Below are 23,373 nucleotides of genomic sequence, written 5' to 3' on the forward strand. Positions count from 1 at the left end.
TTTGATCTATTTTATATATGTAAATTGAAAACCAACTTCAAGAATATAATTATTTCGAGATTGAAATTATTTTAATTTTATGTTAAGATATAAAAAGAAGATTTAAAAACTTATGATATATATATCTGTCATTTTATAAGTTGTTTAAATCAATCTTTTTATATTTACATAGAATTAAAATAATTTCGTTCTCGAAATTGGTTTTTAATCTCGAAAACGATACATTTCTGAGGCAAATATAAAGCAGATTATATATTGAAAACCTAAACGGTATGCAAACAACGATATGTTATGTAATTTCGCAACATAGATTTCTTAAAAAATCATCATGAATTCACTTGCTATATGCATTAACAGTGATTATCTTTTCTTAGGGTTAAAGATCATATCTCTCATAACATCAAGCTCGTTTGACGTATCAATATCTCTGCACATAAGTGATAAAAGTCAACAAGAAAGAAATCCCTTAAATGCACGTGACGATGTTAAATATTTTCGTAATTAAATACCTCATAAAAAAAAATGAAGACCGAATCGTAAGTTTGAAAATCTTTCATCGGGTGAAAAGCGCATGTAACATTTTTTATATAAAACTCATTTATTTTATTTTTCAATATAGAACATTGAATTTAGATTGACGTTGATATTACGTTCTTGTTTTAGAGAAATTGTCGCGAAATTGACTGAAAAACATCAAATCTTCGACATTTAATCCATTTCCTGTGCGTCTTTAGTATTTCCGTGCTCCTCGTTTCTGTTTTTGTCATTCACTGTTAGTCCGCCCTCCTTGCTTTCCCTTCTCTTCTTTTCCATGTGTTTTTCCCTTTTTACCAGTGTACGCGTGCTTTTCTTTTCCCCTTCTGCTCTTTGATCTAAGGGTACAGTGGCGTTTATACATTGACTATTGCGTGCTGATTTACATGTCCGTTGATAAGGAAGAAAACGAGAAGGCCAGCGAAAGTAGATACGGTTTATATTTTTCTGATATTTAAAAATATTTATTTAATCGTCGAATAATTTAAGTTGATTTTTTTCAAGTTGAATTCAAGTTGATTTTTTTCGATCTAGCTGCATATTTAACGAATATCAAAGTGTAAACTTATTTTTTAGCAGATTTGTGATTTATTATTTTTGTGAAAAATATATAAATAATATATATTTATATATAATAAAATATATTTTAAAATATATATGAATAAAATATAATTAATTTTTTATAGCAAGTTTATAAATCATATAAATTCAGAAGAGAGAATATTATACCCCTAAATTACAAATATTTAGAAAACATTTACTAATGAAAAAGAAAGCTATTTTTAAAAATATATTTATAAGATATCTTTGAATATTATTGAAAAATTTAAATAATACCTTAACCATAAATATTAAAAATAAATATATTGAAAAAGATATGCGGAAGAATAATTATTGAGAATAAGTTTACATTTACGATGTTCAAGACGAGCAGTTTATTTATTTATTTATTTATTTTTTTTTCAAGTTTTCGAATTCGCTACATTTTTTGCTTCTGTTCTTGGATCGCGCTCCAGGGAGTACAGATGCCTGCAGCCCTTCCCCCTTTTTTTTCTCCTCTCTATAGTTACGCTCTGGTTGACACAGCGCATCCCTTGCGTCTGCCTGTCACCCCTCTCCCCCGCGTCGCGGTCGCCGTCCCTCTATTTCTGCTCGACTCGCGTTGCCGTCTTTCGTCAGTCGTCTTTGGTGCGTCGCGCGATACGTAGGTAACGTTTCACGAAACGTGATCCCGCGGTGCGTCACAGCATCCGCGACGCTCGGATAAACAAATTGTGAAATCGACGTAGGATTCTGCGTGCGAATCGCGCTTGACGACGAGGTTCTCGCCCCCGCGTCGCAAAACGTCATATCACCGAGACGAGATAGCACGCATTATTCATCGTTGATAGAAACGGAGAGACGGAGAGAGACTACATCCCTTTTGTGAGGTCGTCGGCAGGAAGCTGAAAGCTACCGATTTCCAAAAACTTGAGATAAGGACACTACCCACGTCGGTTGTCTGTTATCTACGTCGCGTTATCGCAAATCGTTTGAAACTGACGTGAACATCGCCAGCTCGAATGAGCCTCGTTTTAGCGCGATGAACGATCGAGATCCTCGACGAGATTCGATAACGCGACCGTGGAATTATTATCTGACGCGTCATCTTTAAGCGAGAGTTAACTCCATTGATCGGTCCAGCTACGCAGAGGAGCATAGTACGTTCGCGCTAACGTCACCGCCCACATGAGAGCGGGACCTGGGGGTCTTTCGGATTTTTTTTAACCGTGGCCATGCTTTTATTTCGCGAAAACGCGAGTGCAACCCCGAGGATTATTAAGGACGAAGATTCATCGTTGTTCGCGAGGACCTGATCTCTCGAGGATACTGTTATAATTATCGTTTGCGTTGTTTTAAGAGGGACAGCATTGATATCGTTGGATTCTAGAATTTCATCGTGAAGATAAAAACTGTGTTTCTTGACAACAGATCGATTGTACGTATTTTATCTTGCTTTGGAACTCTCAGAGAGTCGAATGTTATAGTAACTCTTTATAGTGTCGAGGGCTAGCGGAGTTTGTGAACGAATCACGTGTTTTCATCTCGCGATTGTGTTGTCAAAAAAGCCAGAATCGTTGCGGGATGCTTCTCGGCGGTTGTAGATATTCGACCCAGAATCAAAATGTGCCGTCCACGAGGGCCAGCGCCTGGGGTTCTTACAATCCTTTCCGAAAGTGAGTACCGTATATATGGTGCAAGGGTTGATCTGATTAATTTATTCCTTGATTTTGAAAGTGCCAAGCACTATAATAAATCTTTATATTATTGTTCAACTTGGCAATTGATAACTTTTATTTGCGCTATAGAATCATCACTATACATGTGATCGATATATATTTATCCGATTATATATATTTTTGTGGAAAATTTGACTAAATATTCAATTAAGAATTATTTAGAATGGAAAAAATTAAAAGGAAAATTAAAGCTGAAAAAACCGAAAAGTTTTAGGAAATTAACATTAAAATAGTAATTTTAATTAAATTAAGTATTTATTGTTAAGCTATAAAAATGTATAATTCAAAATTTAGTCGCGAAAAACAACTTCAGTTTTGAAAAATCATACATTTTTCGCTCTAATAAATTCCTAATTTTTTGTCCCTTTAGAATGTTTCTCGAAACGTTAAATTAAATTTTTTAAAAACTTATTTAATGTATAATATTTAAAAAAATGTTAAAACTGTACATGGTATCGAGTATGACGCGCATGTAATTTTCGAATATATTGCTTTAATGTTAAAATAGCTAATACATCACAGAAAAGGTTAATGACGAGATCTCGTTTGCCTTTTCTTTGTGCTCTTTATCGCATGTCTTTTAAAAAGCATGCATATTACGGAACATTTAGCAGGTGTCTATTATAACATATTTTCACAATCTTTTAGAAAAATTAATAGTGCACATCATAATAGCTTAGTAGTTTATATTAAATACATGTGCACATTTTTTTCAACTGATGTTTTCAATGATGTTTTCATAATACATAATCACATTTTTTTTTTCATTAATATTTTCGTAATATGATTTTATAATGTTAGTCATTATTTTATTATTATATCTTTATTGATTATAAAAATATTAGCCAGTTTTACTTATATGTAATTTATTTTTACATCAAAAAATTGACATCTCTATATAATTATATTCTTTTTAAATCTTAATGCACAATATATAATTGAATAAAGAATTATGCAATCATTGATACAATGCGAACAGTGTACGTTTGCATACTACATCGTATGTATTGCAAATAAGGCTCTCCTGTCAGGATCCAGCTAATTATTTAACTGCTCGGTCAATTCGTTTAACGAACCGTTAATTGAGGAAACTTTGCTCGTCTGACATCTATATGGTGTTCTCACATATTGCAACCTACTAAATGCTCAAATTGTCTCATGTATAAAGACGTCACTCAGTCTGTTGTTTGAATAAATTTCATAATTTTTTAATTACAAAAATTTCATCAAATCTTAAGAGGAAATTACAAGCAGATTATTTTGTTTGTCTGTGTAATTAATATATTATTATTTATTCTTTAATCAGAAAAGTTTAAAAAATTTTTATTAAATATTATTAAAGATATATTATTTACTTATAATACAATGTTGATAAACAGATGTCTGATTAAATATATTTCAATGTGTTTTTATTTTACTTTTCGATGTATTTCTAAAAATATGCATGTATATATTTTTCTTATTAATTAGCAGTCGATCTAATTAAATCATAATATATTTTTTTATAATGCGTTATTTATCAAGCTTCATTATCATCAAAAAGAGTTAAGACGCATATACGTTTCAGTCCATGTGGTTGCTGCTGCACATCCGACTGTTATATTGATTACTTGCTACATCCATCATCTCTTGCCAGATGATAGCAGTAACTAATGCCCCTTCATCAGAGTGCCTCCTTATATCTCGAACTTACAAATAACGATATATGTGTTCTTTGTTCGAATTATATTTAATAAAATATTATAGATCGCTAGTTATTTCTTGAATAATATGTTATTATGTTTTAATATATCGCGAAAATTATTTTTATTGCAAATATTAATTTTATTGCTGTTATCAATTAAAACAATTCAAAAAATATTTTAAAATTATATTTGTTTAAAATTTTACAAAAGAATATATAAATGCTTTCTGTAATACAATTACAATTCTAATTAATAATAGCAAGAAAATATGAAAGAATTATTTTAAAATTAAACTTCGACAGATGGAAAATTATTTTAATCTTCAAAAATAATGCAAAATCATCCATGAAGTTGAATCACCTCGCAACATATCATACGACATACATGTAAATGAATCATATTATATCATGCGTAGTCATGACGAGTTAAATGTACATACAAACTCGCGTTTAATGCAACGTTATCGCATAATGCGCATCTTGCATTCGGCTTTGGAGCCCTTTAACGTTGTCCGACACGCGCATCTTCGATGTAAGATTCTGAGAAGTCCGTATCGGGATTGGTTAAACCTGGCATAAAGGTTGCGCTTAATATAACAGTGTCAGATGTATAGGAATAAAGCTGAAAAGCCGACGCTCCTGCACGTGTCTTTCCTATATTTGCAATTCGAGCACGTTGAACTCAATTATTAATCCGTCAAAAATGTCAGGACTAATTATTTAGTAGGTCACAGTTTGGACTTTTTGTGATAAATGTCATTAAAAATAATTTAAATATCCAGCTATAAAATAATAGATTAGATATCTGTCAAGTAATGTAAAAAATTGAGTGCATTAAAAAGAGGAGAGAGAACAGAAGATTTTAAATTATATATATTATATATATATTATTAAACATATTATTAAAGATATATTATTTACTTACAGTGTTGATAAACGCATGTCTGATTAAATATATTTCAATATATTTTTATTTTACTTTTCGATGTATTTCTAAAAATATGCATGTATATATTTTTTTATTAATTAGCAGGAGTCGATCTAATTAAATCATATATTTGTATATATATATATATATATATATATTTTTTTTTTTTTTTTTTAATTATATTATATTATATATAAATATTGAATCAGAAATAGATCAAAGTCTTGAATCAATTTTACAGAATTTAATTATATATTAAAATTGCTTCGGTATCAAAAGGTTTCAATTTTAATAAAATAAAGCTATATAAAAATTAAAGAGATTTCGCACAGATCAAAGAAATAAAAATAATTCGAAAACCATATGTATAATATTATTCTTCAGGTAATTTAATAGGGAATAAATGTATTATGTTATTTGTATACAATTTTAATTTGAGATTTAATTATCAAATTATTTATTAAAGAATTTGTATAAATCGTTTTCGCGAGAAACTAAAAGAGAAATTACTTACAGCAAGTAACCATAAAGAATTCCGGAGCAAGGAACTCATAAATGAACGGAATGACGGTGACCCCCGAAACGTCCTACGTAGTATATGCTCTTATTTGTTCGGTTAAATTGCTGGCGGAGCTATTGTTGGCGGACGATCCGTCGTCTTTATGATCGTTTAACGATAAGAAAGGTCCGAAGAAGATCGGACTATTCTCGAGCTTGGCACTCACTTGGGTAATTAATGCTTTGTTTTCTTGAGAAATTCCGCGGTGTGCAAAACCGATTTGGTTCTTATTTTACAGGCCAGATAGCTCGGACATTACGTCGTTCGATAATCATGTTTTTCTACTTACATTCGCACTGTTACTCGCTTGCGATTTTTTTGTCAACTTATATTTTGTTGGCTTGTTGTTTATATTATCACGGTTGCAAATGCACTTTCTAAAGTATAATTTAGTATTTATAATGTTTCAAATCAAAGAGAAAGAAGAGAGAAATATTCTCGAGATGTTCTTTTGAAAATTTTACTATATATTTTACTTTTTATTTTACTTTCTATTTTCTTATATATATTTTATTATTTTATTACATATTTTATCATTTAATTTTCTTCAGTATTAGGACTAATTTTAAAGACAATTAAATGACGTTTTATTGAATTTTAATATGTACGATAATATTACTTTTTTGTGCATAAAATGATTTTGATTTTCGAAGAAAGTAATGTGAGCTCGAATTACAAATGACATTAGACACATGTTCCACACATGTTTTGTACAAAATGTATATTCGAATCCTTATATAACGATAATATATGAAATTATAGCATTAGCCTTCTTTATGTCTGCCATATGTTTTCTAATTATAATTGAAAATTGTAGACCGCTGCAGTGACTTTTGCGAGCATACCATGTGCAAATTAATTTCTTAATATTGTAATCTGTTCAAAAGTGTTAATGCAATAATAATAATCGATATTGTATATATAATTTATATATAATATATATATATATATATATATAATTTATATATAATATTTTTATTTGTGTACATCTACATATATAAAATAATAATACAGCATGAATATTTTTCCTTAATTAAATTAAATTAATTAATTGCGTATGTTATACTTGCATTTATCGCTCATATTTAATTGGATTTGCAGTATTTATATTCGATAAAAATATACAAGACTTTTTAAACATTTTAGTCTAGGACACACGTTTTACTTCAGGAGAATACACGTTTTGCTTTATGTTATAACCATATATTTCTTGTAGAAAATTGTCTTTACTATGAAACACGATACTCTTTACATAGAGATTCCACGCGTTATGATTTGCGAATGTCTTCCATGGCGTGTCTATTTCTAGCTTACGAGATTCAGATAGATATATTATGCGAAAGAATCTATGTTCCTGGATACCATTTTGATTTGAGAAGCTGTATAAATTTTTGCGTAGGTCAAGGTTAAAGTTATTATTAAGAATCTATAGATGTTACTTAATTAATGCAAATTCATATTTAAATAACGCTGTTAATTTTTTTAATCAATAATTAACTTTATTTTAAAAAATTGCTTAGAACTTTTTTATTTAAAATAAAAAATACTTGGGGTTCCATTGCCCTATTAGAATTAAAATTTAAAAATAAAATTATCATGGAAAATAATTTTAAATTATTTGCATTTGCACTATCTATTATTTTACGCTTGTATTTTATTTAGTTTTTTATATTAACTGGAAAACTTTTATTACTAGAAAAATTATTTTTTGAATAGTATACTTTTCTTTTCGATTATGATTCTTTCTGTACACATTTAAATAACATCCAAGAGTTTTGAGATATCTCAGATCAGACTTGAATCGTCTCAAAATAAGTTGTATAACTGTGTTATCTTTCAAGATTAAAAAGTTTACACAAGTCATAAAGCTACTAAAGAAAAGAAATCGCGTAGCATCTTTCTGGATAAATTTTGACATTTATTTATTCGACAAAGTTTGATCCTTTTAATTCATGAATTTAAATAATATTTAGTAACTTTGAATATTACCATAAAACTTTTTTAAAATTGTCGAATACATGTGAATCATTTGTGGATTCTGAGTCACCGTACACCATGTGTGCTTACTTACTTACGTTCCACACCTATATTATTATAAGTTGCTATCTGAATTTGTTCCTTGCTGTTTACGCGAATAACATTTTATTTAGAGATTACAAACTTACAGTAAAATAAAATATTGTTCTTACAATAAAATTTTTATGGAATAATTGGAATATAATTTTCTTTAAATAATTTGAAGAATCGATTTTTCTTAATAAAGATTTCTAATGAACAAGTTCTAAGCAATTTCTACTGCCCATTTAACTTTTAATACTAAAAATGTTTTTATCTTATGTTTTATAATTATAGAAAATTTTTCTAAAATCTCTACTTTTTCTATAATTTTCATACTTTTTTGTTGACTTGAAGGGAGAATTTCATTACACTTGTTTGAGAGCTATAATTCAAAATTCTTAGTTTTCAGTAATTCAGTCGTTATCTTCTTAATTTTCTTTATAGGATATCAAAAAAAGATAGTTTTAGAATATCTCGTATAGCTTTCTGGAAGATCGTGTTCGCGCATCGACTTAGAACTCGTCGAAATTGTGGCATGACTCGTGGTACAAGCTAAAACAGAGGCGCAAATTAATTACTCATTTCACGTTGCAGCGTCCCATGGAGGAGGAACCGGAATAGGATTTGCGTGAAATCTAAATAAAACTTTACTGGAAATCTCTTCGTCTCTTTCGCATTGCCTGAGACAGCTCGGCTACGCAGCGAATTAATATGTAAACCTGTGTATGTGAACCCTCATACATATAGCGAGCGCTCCCTTAAACTACATCAGTAATGACTTCTAAGCAGAGTTACGGCCCGGACGGAATAAATTCTGCATAAACGATTAATTTCGTATAATGGATTCTGCGACTATTACGAAAATGGCTTGTTACATTTAGATGTTTAAATCAAATCAAAATTGTTGCATAAGCATGGAAATTTCGGTAGAAGCATTTTGTATTTTATATTTGCAATTAAAGTATTTCTTATGAATTATATTAATAATATCGAGTTTCATGTTATTGATAAAATTAATATTTATTATGTATATTAATTGCTACGAGAAACAAATAAATATATATATATATATATATATATATATATATATATATATTTCTTGTGGCATTCAAGTAATAAATATTAATTACAGAAAAATGTATTACAGTGATATTATATTAACTATTTATTATTATAATTTTAATTATTATATATTTTAATATATTAATTATATATTTTTTAAATTTAATATTTAAAAAATAGATTTACGGAAAAATTCTATTAAAAAATGATTGTGTGTGTGTTACAATTAATATATATATATATATATATAAATTTAATATAATTATATAATTCAAATATATTTTGAAATCACGTAAACTATGAAAAAGATTAAGACTTATCCGTTATTGATTACAATTATTAGAGCCTAGACAAATTTTTATTATAATTTTTATTTCGAATACGATTTTCAGGAAAAAAAATTATAGTAATGATGTACTATTAATGATATTGGCAAGTACACACACATAACTTTACATTCGTTGTATTCCTGTAAATCATTGCCAGCTCACGTGTCAAAGTTGGCATTGTGTTATATTTTTTGGTTTGAAACATGCCATTGGATTCCTGAAAATAGAACATTCGACGTTTCTTTGATTCTTTTCGAACGTTTTATCTAATTTTGTCCTGGCTATTTCCCACCACATACCTTCATAAATTTTTAATTGTATTACGGACAACTACTCACATTTATTATTATTTTCCTTTTTAAATATTAACAAAATATTTTATAATTTAATTAATATAATAAGATTTATTTATCCCATGATCGAAATTTTAAAATTATCTTATATTAACAGTCTATTAATATTATAATTAATTTTTAAATTTTATTTTGTTGCAGTACCAATAATATGCCATTGCAGGACATCACAATGAGTCAAACTATGCCATTGACAAATGGTGAGTAATTATATTGGTTACTTACATGTGGTTTCCTACCACACTAATTAGCAATAGCAGCTATATAATGTATATGAATCATATATTAATATTTAAGATTAAGTGATAATTTAAAATTACAACTTAATTTTCGCGAATAAATGTTACAAATATTAATTAATATTATAAAATAGACAGGAAAATAATTAAGAATTTGTTAAGGAAAATTTAAATTATTTTAAATCTTTTATTTTTTCTTGAATTTCTTTTCAATGACACGTATATAGTACAATTAATATTTCTTTTGCCAGGGAGGTTCCTAAGAATGGCCGGATATAATTTTACGCTCTATAAAAGCGAAGGCGAGGCGGAAGATCATATGTTGCGAACGATTACTCGTATTTACGACCTTGTGTAGCGACGATTACATCTTGTATTGGCAGATATCTCGATGGATCGAGTCGCCACTCGAATAAGTCGTCATCGATATTGCAAACTTTAATAAGGTGGCTCGATATAGTAACCTTTCTCTTGTGCTCGCTCACGTTTATTGGTTATTTCCCTTAAGTAATTGAACCCCCTACCGCTTCTATTTCAATTACAGCTGTAGGACTGCAACACGCAACTGTGATGATGTTAGCTGTATCAGTTATGCTGTTTCTAGTGGATCATCGTTTTTTATCTCAATTGATATAAAAATTAATCTATCTTTAGAGATATTTATATCTGTACAAGAGTATCAGACGTATTTTTGTTTTTCAATTGATGATACGAGATGATGAACCCTGGTGGAAAATTATCTTCCGCACTATTACTCTTGTTTTTAAAATGAGACATCTTGTCAATTGAGAATAAATATTTTTATAAAGAAAAAGTTTAATTAAAGTTTAGTAAAAGAGATTTTTATTTAGCTATTTATGTTGGAAATTAATTTCATATTCGCGATGACGTGTACATCTTTTCGATCCTAGCAGCTAACATTTGCATTTGTTGTTCGTTTATTATGTATGCACTTTTAGAGGTCGCGAAAACGCGTAGGAGGACCGGCACGTGGCTCGTTACTCCCATTCACACGATCTTCATTTTCCGTTATCTGCGTCGTTGCAGTCGATTGTGCGATTTTATTACACGGAGGTACTCGATTAGTAGTACGAGAAAACGTACGTGACGCCTAATTGTATCTCTGAGGCCGCTCGTGGGGCCAACGAACTTTCTTGCTCGCGGTTTTACTCTAGCGAGACGACGCCAAGCGTCGTCGACGAGTATAGGTCCTGCGTCTGCGCTGGACCATCGTAATACGTCTGCCAACTTTTACGCTTCCGTTATCTCGTTCGCGAATCTAATCCAAGAGGATTTCGAAAACTCTTATTGATAGATGACACGAAAAAAATATCTTGCACATTTTTTAAATTGCAAGAATATCCTTGAAAATTGTTTAAAATGAACGAAAAATTATATCTTGAAAAATTGTGCATACGAAGATTGATAGGTCGGTCCAAAATTTAGTTCGAATTTTTCCAGATTTAAATATACAAAGGAGTGCCATGACTGTCTGATCCAAATTTCACCACTCGCCATCCACGTAATCGATTTAGCAACGTTTGAATGGCAATTGGGACACATCCGCACTTTGATTCAGATTCTCGATGGGGTCTAAAGTGGTAAAATGGTCAAGGTCATGGGTAGGTTGGTTACACATCGCAAACGAAATAGCATATAGGGTGGACGCAATTAACGTTAGTGCCGCGCCTTCTAATCCGGTCAGGATGATTGTTTGTATCGTCTGAAAAGTGTCTGCCGCGATCTCGTGTTACAGGAAGCGAGCATTTATTTCGGGGGTCCAGAAGCTCGTTTGTCGATAGAGTAGGGGAGCCGCACCAACGACGCAGTAATAACGCGTATTTATTTTTGTAACATAAAAGAAATATAATTTCGTTATTTATTTACAGTTTATTTCGTAGAGAATGTGGCATTTTTTAATATTTATAATTTAAAAAAATTTTTTACACTTTTATATTTATATATTATGCGTGAACAATTCTTCATTATTGAATATTTAATATAATTTAATAATTTATAAAAAATTTATATTTTTTGTTGTATTCTAGAACTTATATAAGAGGTATAAATGTTATTTCTGAAGTTTACGAATTTAGAAGATTGAAAATATGTGTTAGGATTAAGAGGATTCTTAGGAACCATCAAACTTTGTTTTAAATGATGCTAGACGATTAGATTAAGTAGCTTTGACGGTTCTCAACTTCATTCTCAACATCATTTGAGAATAACTTCATATATGTTTATTTTGTTATAATAATACAAATGATTTAAGTTGCGATACATGTCTACAAATAGTATTAAATAGTATGAAAAAATCGAAATGTTTAATCACAGGAAATAATCTCAAATTAAAATATTCTTTCCAATCATTTTTTCTAATTTTTTATTTTATATTCTAAAAGATGTCACTTTGTACGAATTTTTTAATATTTTATATATCGAATTTTTTAATTTAATGTATTTGCTGCGAATGCTTATTCCAAAACTTACATTTTCAACACTTCAAAGAAGTACATAATTTTTTTTTTGACTGAAACAAAATTAATTTTGCATTATATAATTATACTAATAAGCAAATGTGTAGTCTATGTGTTAGGAATACTAGATGGAATCACGGCCTATCAGGTGGACTCCCGAAATAAATGGCGAAATTTTTTGTTTCTAATCCAAATTACAAGAATTATTAGCTAGCTTCTTGTTACCCAGAGACACACGAGCGAGCTAAAATTTCATCTTCAGTCTTGCATGTTCTATCCGAGGCAAGTGCCATGCATTCAAAGTTCAAAGATGCTTAATAAGAAACTGTTTTGCGCGTGGTTGACAATAATATATAGAGATGATTCACTTATATAAACACCTATTGTTTGCGTCGCTTGTTTTATTAGATATAAATCTCAATTCTAATTCAATATATAAGCACAACTTTAAACAATTTATTTAAATGAGACAATATTTTATTTTTTAAACAAGACCTTCAAAATCTAAAGAATCGGAGAAACAAAAAATATAATATATAATTTAATAAAAAAAATAAAGAATATTTTTAAAAATTAGCTTCCAAGGTTCGCAAAAAATTTTTTTGTTTCTGCGATTCTTCAGAACGAGAAAAATATTATTTTTCTATCGTTGGATTAGATATTTTGTAATTATATTATTTTTTAAATTTCCAACGATTAGTAGAGTCGTAGGACTAGTTAGGTAATTATTAGTATCTTCCTAATGGCTAATAACTAGCTTAAGAGAATACTAATAATTGGCTAACAAAAGTGAGGAGACGTAATGCATTCATTCTCAGAAATTCTTGTCGAAGCAAAATTGAGAGCAGCGGTCATCTCTGACCGGTGGTGAGGTTTTAATTGTCGGTCAGACTAGCCAGATTGGTGATCTGGAGAGAGTGATGAGTGGGAGCTCGCGAGGCGGAGGCTGACCTGCCAAAATAAAGATAGTTGAAACCGTTCTGGCCTAAATGTGTCATCTATAAATACGCGAGCTCGCTTGCTTCGCGGTCTCCTCGCTGGCGCGAATCGATATTGCAGTTGCATTTCTGCCGAAAATTACGCGCAAGAACGAGAACATCGTCGGACGAAGTCGCAATCGGACAGGAAATAGATTTGTTCTGGTGCGCGCACAAAGCTTTCGCGTCTCGATGTCTTTTTCTTCTTCGCTTTCTTGAGCTTCCCGGGCTTCTTGGGCTCATGTCGGCTGTTACGACACGTGATGTGTGTTGGTGATGATCTTTGCCGATGACAGAGTTCAGAAGCGAGAACTCACGTTCCTAACGTTACAACGACGTTAACTTTTGCGCCGATAATGAAGTCTTCGTTCTCGTAAAATGTGTTTCACTTTTTGGAGAAAAGAAGTTTGCAAAAATTTGTTCTTTTTTCATTTTATTCTACACGATACATTAACGAACAATGTTGTAGAATAAATTTTTTGGGAAAGATGCCAATGTAAATACGTATTTGTATTTATATATAGTGTATTTATCGAAATGTAGGAACATTATAAGATAATATTGTGTATTTTAGGATATGTAATGATCATTATGTAATCTCATTTAAAAATTTATTTATCATTCCAAGAGTTTGATTTTTCTAATTAATATCAATTGGAATCTAAAAAGAACTTTAATTTGAGATTTTATTATTACATGTAAAACTAGAAAAGATTGCCAACAGATAATTGTTTTTACCCATCATGGTTGGAGAAAGATTATGTCAAAAATAATAATTAATATTTTTAAGGTAGTATAATTTAGCTAAAAAATATTTATTTTATTATCTTTTATCTAATTTGTATATAGATTATATACAATAAGACGTGATTGTGATTTCTCATCTGTTGACAATATAAGAATTTAATATTTCTAATAATGGCCTTGATGATGACTGTGTCGAAAGAAGAAAATGTGATATAGCTAGAATGATTTCGTGACGGATAGATTTATTTCATGTGACAGTATGACATTTTGGGTACGAAGCATATGCAGAACGTGTAGATCGTTAATTAGGCGAGATGAATCACTCGTGTTCCACGGGAATAATCATTTCTAAGTAGCATCATTTCTAAGCTCTACATTACTTAAATAGGCTTGTCGCAAATTTACTGTATAAACCGTATTTGAAACCGCTTTGCATACCTTAACATTTATTTGCAAGATTGACTTTTTTTTATTTTCAACTTATACAAAGTCCTTTAGGTATCTTTATGATTTAAAAAATATTGTTACAATTAATAGTAAAGTATGAAAGCTTTTATAAATAAATGTAATAAAATTAAAATTCACTTCTTTGTAATCTTATAATAATAATTTTCAAGAGTTCTATTTTATTTTATTTATTTATTTTTTAATGGAATCATATAAATCTTATGATCTCTCTCAAAGATATAATAATTAATGTGTGTGTGTATGTATTGTTCCTTGCTGAAGTTTTGTATTGTCGTCAATTTGCATCCTAGAAGAATAAATAATAAAGTTCTGTTGACGAAATGTTAAATCTTTAAGAATTGATCAATTATAAAGGCAATTCGATATTTTTTGCGTTCCTAAAAGAAGGATTTTTCACCCTTTCCAGAAACCAGATTATTTTTAACAATAGATTATATTAAATAATTGATACAATTAAGTTATATGGTTAGTTTATAAACATCTCAATGACAACTTGCATTAAGATTGTTTGCTTTCTATTTGTCAGCAATTGCTGGTAAGTGATAAACGACCATAACTCATAACTCTCTACAAAGAGCCTGCAATAATATCTTTTGAAAAGAAATAATTATTCGGAAATTGTGGATATTTGACCTTTAGAAAATATGTGCATATATGTAACGTTACATGCGCGCTTAGAACATAATTTTAACCACAAGTATAGCCTCGTGTCTTCTCAACGCTATGTGTTATTCTGTGTCGCAGTTAATATTTGTGCAGGCGTCTCGTGCGAGGTCTTCTTTAGCTCGGTGTATCTTATTTAGTGTTCGCTTTCGCGATTTCGTACGGATGTTTAAAAATGTAGCGACTTCAAAAACGCGTTCTTCGTAGAATAGGATGTGGTAGGTCACAGTCGAGTCCTTTTCTTTTCTCGAGAAATCTCGAAGACGAGCCCAAAAGGGATCAAAAATATATCCAATAAGAAAATTCTTAAAGATTTACAATCTTCCACTTATGTATGTATATATTATCATAATAAATCAATAAAAATTGAATTAATATATCAAAAAGACTGTATTGAATATTGATAAGTGATAAGATTTTGCAATTGCGATTATTTTTAATACTTATAATTGGATTATTAAATAATTGATACGATTAAGTTCTATAAATACCGCCATAATAACTTGCACATTAAGATTGTTTGCTTTCTGTTTGTCAGTAATTGCTGGCAAGTGATAAATGACCTTAGCTCATAACTTTATAAAGAGTCTACAATAGAATCTTTTGAAAAAGAGCGTGAAAAGGAACCAGAAGAACTAACCATTAATTCTTTCAATATTATACAACACATTTACATCATCATTTTATCAATTCTCGTAACTAACTAATCCATAAAAATAAAAAGTGTTTTGTATCTAATTGTATCTAATTATTATATCAATTATTATATTTTGTATCTAATTATTATATCAATTATTTTGAAAGTAGAATAAACAGTACAAATTTATTATTTTCCATTCGAAGCGTATTGGATTTGTTTTGAATTAATTCTAAATATTATATTAAACATTATATATAAGTATAGAAATATAATAATGTTTTTCTATCTCTCTTATTTTCCCATAGAAAATATAATATATGAATGAATTATGATATATGATGTATAAATGATTTACAATTAAATAAATGTGTTGTATAATATTGAAAGAGAAATTAAATGTGGTATATAAATGATTTATAATTTGCAATTTTAATTGAACTTGAACGTGAAACGAAAAAGTATCATTCAATATTTATATATGCCACAGATTATTCTGGAATGTTTATATATAATATAAGAAACAGCATCTTTTTGGCGCTCATTGATGCGCTAAAATAATTTAATTTAAAGATGCATGTGTGACGATGGCGCCGTGTCCCGATCTTGCAAGGTGGATTTGGCACTGCTTACATTTGCCTAGAGAAGCTGAGAATAGATTGATTAATCCGACATATGTTTCTATAAAAACTTATTCTAAAAATAGGAAATGCTTATAGGAATTTTTTGCACCATCTTATAAGCATAGGTACATAAAATTTAAAAATAAATTTGTTTAAAGAGGTACATGATATATAACATACATGTAATATACAGATAATATATATTATATAATAATAATTATAAGTAATGGAAATAATTAGTATTTAAATTAATTAGTATCTAAATTAATTAGTATCTATAAGAAAAGGATTTTATCGTAAAATATAGTAGTATAATTATAATAACATATAAAAGTCTGCGAAATATTCTCTTATAAAAATTTAGATGTTGAAAGTATCTGAACGATATTCTTTTATTTGTATCGTACTATTTGAGACACATCGAGCGAAATCGAGGAAAATCGAGTATTTCAAGATGATTAATTTCGGGTTTAACGAGGCACATACGGCATATCGCGATTGTTCAAAATTCATACAGATTCTATCAACGTGTGTCGGAAATGATGCGGTTAGATTTGGAAATTGGATTATTCGAGTGACAAGAAGAAAATTGAATTTGACGGTGAACTTATGATTACTTCTTGTCAGTTTTGCACGTGATTTTGTCACGTTGCTCTCTTTTAAAATATCGCATGTATACTTGTTGCCGCTGCAATTAAATAGAAAAAGAAATTATTTTTTAGCAATATTTTGTATTGTATAAATAATTTATAATTAAGTCATTACTTATCTAATTAATACTTAACCCTTGTGTCGAAAAATATATAAATCATAGAGTCATGAATTAAAACATTCGAGTAATAATAAATGTAAATCTTATTTTACTTTGATTTTCATTTAGTTGTCGTAAAACTAGAATAATTTTATAACAATATTGAATGTATAATGTATGTGATGTGTCTCCTCTCTCTTTAATCTTTTTCCTTAAAAATAAAAGTTCGTCATATCGACAAATTAAATAATAAAATTTATTGAATTGCACGCATTATTACATTTGTAAACAATTAGCGAGTTTAAAGCTAATATTTAAGCTAATATAAATGCTATCTGTTTCAGGTGGAAACACGCGAGCATATGGTGAAAATATTCCCGAGGACAGTGCGACGATGGCGCGATCGGGAGGTAGTGGAGGGGGAGGCACCGGGGGTGGTAGTAGTGGTGGAGTGAGTTACGGTAGGACTATGAAAGAATACGAGGATGAGTTGAGCAGCTTAAAGAAGGAAAATTTTCAACTAAAATTGCGAATTTATTTCCTGGAGGAAAAAAATCCTACAAGAAGTGGCATCAGCTCTTCTGATGAAGATATAATCAAGACGAACGTAGAATTAAAGGTTGGTTTAACAAAGTATATCGAGTTATATTTATGTAAAAATATAGATAGTCTCTAAAATGATCAAAAAGAAAATAAATAACGTGTTGATTGAACTTTGTAAAATAATTCTGTTAATGCTCTTAATTGTTATCGCGAATGAGATCGAGACAAGTGATTATTAGACAACAGCTTTAGCATGAATCTAATTGTTACCTCGGAAAAAGGAGTGACATTAATTATTGAAATTTTATTATTTTCATGACATATTGAATTTTTTATCAATGATAAAATGATGATGATCTTTAGGACGAGTTGGAAAAACTAAGGAAGGAATTAATGGAAAAGCAAGTTCTTCTCAATCAAGCAGCCACAGCTTTTAAATTATATGAGGAGCAAAAAGCATCGACTCGAGAGCAATATCAACAGTTACTTGAAACAGAGCGAGAAAAAGTAGCCAAGCTTGAAAGAGGTAAATATCAATTTATCTTATTTATTCTATTATAAGCTTTTCCCCAACAAAGAGTAAATATCGAGATTTTGCCGGTTTCGATCTTTCTTTCAGCAAATAATCATTCTATTATTAAGCTACCTCGCTCTATATCATAGTTTTTTTGCTTGCTTACATATTCTTCTTTAACGTCTATACTATTATTAAAATGCTTAAAGATTTTTATTTGCATTGTACAAATTTATTTGTTTTCTGTCATATGCATTTATATTTTGCATCTATTATAAATAAATTTTTCTGTACTATTACAGAAGCAGAACAGCGTGAAGGGGATTTAGATGCATCCACGTATTACAAAGAAACATTCGGTATTACTCCGGAACAGGCGTTGAAAAATGCGGAAAAATTGAGGCAGATGGAAGAACTAGTGGCTTCTCTCGAAGCAGAGGTATGTAGACATGTTCATATAGAAATAATATTAATGACAATTAACGCCCCATTTTTGCAAAATTTATTATTTATATGTAGAAAAATCTAAAGATTCTTTTATGCACAATTATCAGTAAATTTTAATAATAATGATATTTTTTTTTCTCGCTGTGAATAATCTCAAAAGAAGTTAGCGCATATTTGTCTTCAAACAATGACTTTTAAAAAAATTTATTTTTTGGAAATTTCTTTTTTTACTAAGTCTAATAAATTTATTAGTTACATATATATATAAACATATTTTTTTATTTATTCATTTATCTTAATATTTAATGTAATGTCGAAGTTATATCTCGTATCGTTTCATTAATGCAGTAGCTTCGAATATCGCACGGAAAAAAAACAGAAAAGTAAAGATAATACAAAGTTAAAGGAAATTAAACATTTCTTCATAACTATAAATAATTTCGTTTCTGACTAAAAATGATAATTTGCACAAAAATATGCTTATGATGCTTACACAAAAAAGAATTGTGATTATTTATATGATATTTCCAATGCGATTTAGGTGAAACAGACAACCGTCACTTTGGAAGAGGAACGCTACTGGGCGGAAGAACTTGAGAACGAAAGGGATCAGTTCAGAGAACAGCTGGATATGCAGACGCAACTGCGAGAGAAGCAGGACTGTGATCGAGTACAAAGCATTGAGAAACTGCGCGAAGAAGTAAAGGAGTTAAAGGAGGAATTACTTAAGAAGGATTCCGTTGCACAACAATGCAAAGACGATCTCAGTGAACGAGACAGACTTTTAAAACAGAAAAATTCGCTGTTGGAGGAAAAGAATCGCATGTATGAGGAGATCAAGCAAGTATCCGAAAAAAGGAAAAAGCAGATTATTCAATTGAGGACATCTGTGAAAACTCGCGATGACGCCCTCGCAGAAATTAACAATAAGCATCGTACGCTATTATCACAGGTAAATCGATCTTCGCGCTTTTTTGTTAAATGATATAAAGTTTTTATTACAGTATAAAGTTTATTATTGGTAATTTTTAATAAGTTTTGAGACAAAGACATTATTTTAGGATTTATTGTATATTTAACGTTACCGATGTTTTTTTTATAAACAACTACCGTCCTATTTAATCATCAAATATCTTTCTCTTCAATTTTTAACTTTACTAATAAGTTTTAATAACGTAATAAACATAGTTTTATATAATAAATTAATCTTACAAATAGAATATAATAGTTAACATTAAATATGCAATTTCAGAGAGAAATTTAAGCTTATCAAGAAATTTAAGCTTACTTATATTTTAAAGTTGTTTTCTTATTTTTTCTATTATAATTTTCCGCTTTTTATATTTTGCAGTGTGAAAACTATGGTAAGCGTTCGCCGCCTAATAGTCCTTCGGCTGTAACTCCGCTGGGAACCATCGATTTACCGCTGTTTGTGGGGCAGAACATAACTAAATATAATGCTTATGATCACGAATCGAATACAAAAGAAAACACAGCGAGTTTGAATTCATCTTTAGGCGGAGATGGCAACGAGATTAGGCAATTGATCAAGGTTAATTAGATTTCTCTCTCTTCTCTTTTTCATTATTAGTTAGTTTTACGCTATAAGATAATCTGATTTATTAGAAAATTTGAATTACAGGAATTGGAAGAGCGGGATAACGAATTAAAACGGCAAGAGGAAACCAGAAAACAAATGATATTAAAATTATGCAATGCTCAGAAGCAGATGGAAATTTCAGAACAGAAATTGAAAAAACTAGAAGGCGAGTACGAGAAAGCGATTAGGGCGATACAAGGTTTCGTTGAACGCGAGCAACAAATTCAAGATATATATTCTCGTAAAGAACAAAGGATCCTGGAACTGGAAACGGAATTGCGTAAAAGAAGAAACAGTCACGATCCCGTTTCCTTGAAGGATCTCGACGTCAAGAATACGAGCAACTCCGAAAATGATTCCAGCAAACAGGTCAATATTACAAATTATTTTCGTTCTTGTTTGCCAATCTCTACGTTTCGCGTATTCAATCATTGATAAAGGTTTTACATTATTTGCAATATATGCAAATAAAAAATCCAATGCTGTATATGTGTTATTTTTAAATATGCGTAATCTTGAAGCGTAGAGATGCACTTTGTTCGACAAGAAGCATGATTAGACAGCTTTTTTTTTTTAAAAAATCTTTTCTCTATTTCTTTCAGGACCACAAATTTTATATCTAATTTCTATTTTTATTTTTCTGCTTTCTATCACATTGCATGATTTTTAATATTTTTATCGCTTTCTTCTAATGCAAGACTCACTCTGTAAACATTTTGTTATGAATTATCTTTCTAATTTAATTATTTAATTATTTTTTATTAGATACACAATATTTTGTGCTGTGTGCTAGATAAATTTTAATAATGCATATTTATCGTTTATTTACTTATTGATCATTCAGAACGCATGTAATAGATTATATATTCACATTTAAAGAGGAAATTTTTGTATATTTATATAATTTTAAAAAATTTTAAAATGTTTACAAGTTATCTATATTTTAACTTTCTATTTACATATTACAATTAATTTTTATTTTATTGTTTCTGTGACATTTTTTTTTATAACAAATAATGAAATTTTTTTATATCAAGACATAATTTGTGCGTATTTATTATATAGAGGATAAAATTTTCTGGATATACAAATTTCTTTAAAAAATGTAAATTATATGTGTTCAGATTTTTTATATTATTATAGTAAATCTCTAATTAAAATTGCGTTATTTGATTTACTGTTTATTGATTGACTGTTTATATTAAATATTTTATGTATTTTTCAATATTTTATTCTACTATCTAAATCTACTGATAGAAATCATCAAAGTTTTTAAACTTTGCATAAAAGCATAAAAGAATATAAAATTCTTTATAAAATTTTATAATTATTTGTAAGAAGTTTGATTGTTTGCCAAAATGTATTTAAATTAAGTATTATTAGTAGATTGTGTTGTGAAATAATGTATCTGAAACATATTAGTTTTTTTTTTTTTTTATTTAATTTCGATCATTACTCAAAATCCGATTTGTAATTTTAGTTGCAGTTTTGATTTTCCTTAAAGATTTTCTTCAATTTCATCATTATACATGCTCCAATTATAATATTAAAATATCTATATCATATTTTTTATTTTCTAATACTAAATTTTAGTTTATTTAATTCACAAAATCGTATTTATCATAATTATCAAAGCTGTCGCGGATTTTTATTATTCACTTATTATTTACTGCTTAAATCTCGTTTGAATCTCAAAACTTACTAATTTCAAGACTTATGCTAAGAGATACTTGCTTGAATTCTTCTTGTCTTCACTTTGTTTCTTCATTCCGCTCAGGTTACGCCTATTATTGCGTTCCTTTTTAAAGAATTTAATCATGTTGCAATTCTGTATTATAATTATATATTTTTTGATATATCCATATAGAGAATTTTACGAATATTTCTTAGCTATTTTTGAGCTACATTGTCTAATTGAATACCCAATATTCAATTTATTAAATAAAATATTAAATAATGTGAATGTTATAGTATTAATTTTTTTTACTATAAATTGAAATGGCAAAACTAATGTAAAAATATCATTGGACTGATTTTCATCTATTATAAATATTCGTAAAAAAAGAAACTTGAAATAATTATTATTTTATTATTATTAAATATTTAAATAAGAATTAAATAACTTTTTAAAAATTTTTTCTTATTTCTTATTATCCCTTTGCATGATATATTTTTTTACAATTTGAACTTCTCCTTTTACTTTCATTTTATAACATTTTCTGCATCTTGCTTTATGGTGTTTGCTTATCAATGTTATAAAGTTTTTTAAGGAGCCCAGCTAGTGAGAGATCTTCGAGCCGTAAAACGCCCTGGTATCTTGGGAATATCGTGTGCAGAAGACGCGGTCGTCGTCTATTAATAGAGACCGCCGCCTCTTCTCGCAGCTTCTTACGGTCTACATGTCGCGATACGCGGCAGTCTTCATACGAAAACTCATCTCGACCGATCTCAGCCGCCGCATCCGCGGTAGCGTCGAACGAACAATATTACACGAATATACACAGCATCACGTGCAATAACGTGATAGATCCGTCACCGATCTTCCAACTCTTTTTACGAGATACGACGAGAACGACTCGCACATGCTCCGGAAATAGCACGCGATTGATAACCCTTGACTGACACAGCGAGGAAATCGCAAATTGCCGTGCGTCGAATAAATCAGAGAACGATAGTCGAGAAAAATTTGTGAAAATAGAAAAAAATTACAAATTTTTTTAATTCAACTAGAAATATTTTTAAAAAATTATTAATAATTTTATTGTGGATTTGGTAACTGATTCATAAGGTGCTATTCAAAGTTTAAATTAGACGCGTAGGTATCGGCATAATCTTATCGAAGAAAGATATTCACCAGTGCTGATCACACTAGCATTGACGTAGAGTATCTAATCGATCGTT

General features: G+C 29.4%; 1 protein-coding gene across 8 annotated transcripts in view; it reads left to right on the forward strand.

The window, feature by feature from the left end:
- LOC105254407 (centrosomin) overlaps window positions 1-23,373 on the forward strand; it is a 30,099-nt gene that overhangs the window by 481 nt on the left and 6,245 nt on the right. The window contains exons 1-9 of one of the 8 annotated variants that reach the window (XM_011263063.3): window positions 1,674-2,512; window positions 2,575-2,750; window positions 9,928-9,986; window positions 17,713-17,987; window positions 18,275-18,437; window positions 18,728-18,864; window positions 19,414-19,824; window positions 20,224-20,424; window positions 20,515-20,841. In XM_011263063.3, coding sequence (XP_011261365.2) covers window positions 2,659-2,750; window positions 9,928-9,986; window positions 17,713-17,987; window positions 18,275-18,437; window positions 18,728-18,864; window positions 19,414-19,824; window positions 20,224-20,424; window positions 20,515-20,841 — 1,665 coding nt within the window. In that variant the 5' untranslated portion in view covers window positions 1,674-2,512; window positions 2,575-2,658. The other 7 variants (XM_011263065.3, XM_011263064.2, XM_011263066.3 and 4 more) reach the window with 7 other exon arrangements.

The sequence above is a fragment of the Camponotus floridanus genome, unplaced genomic scaffold (genome assembly GCF_003227725.1).
Source record: "Camponotus floridanus strain SB8 unplaced genomic scaffold, Cflo_v7.5 scaffold62, whole genome shotgun sequence".
NCBI classification, from domain to species: Eukaryota; Metazoa; Arthropoda; class Insecta; order Hymenoptera; family Formicidae; genus Camponotus; species Camponotus floridanus.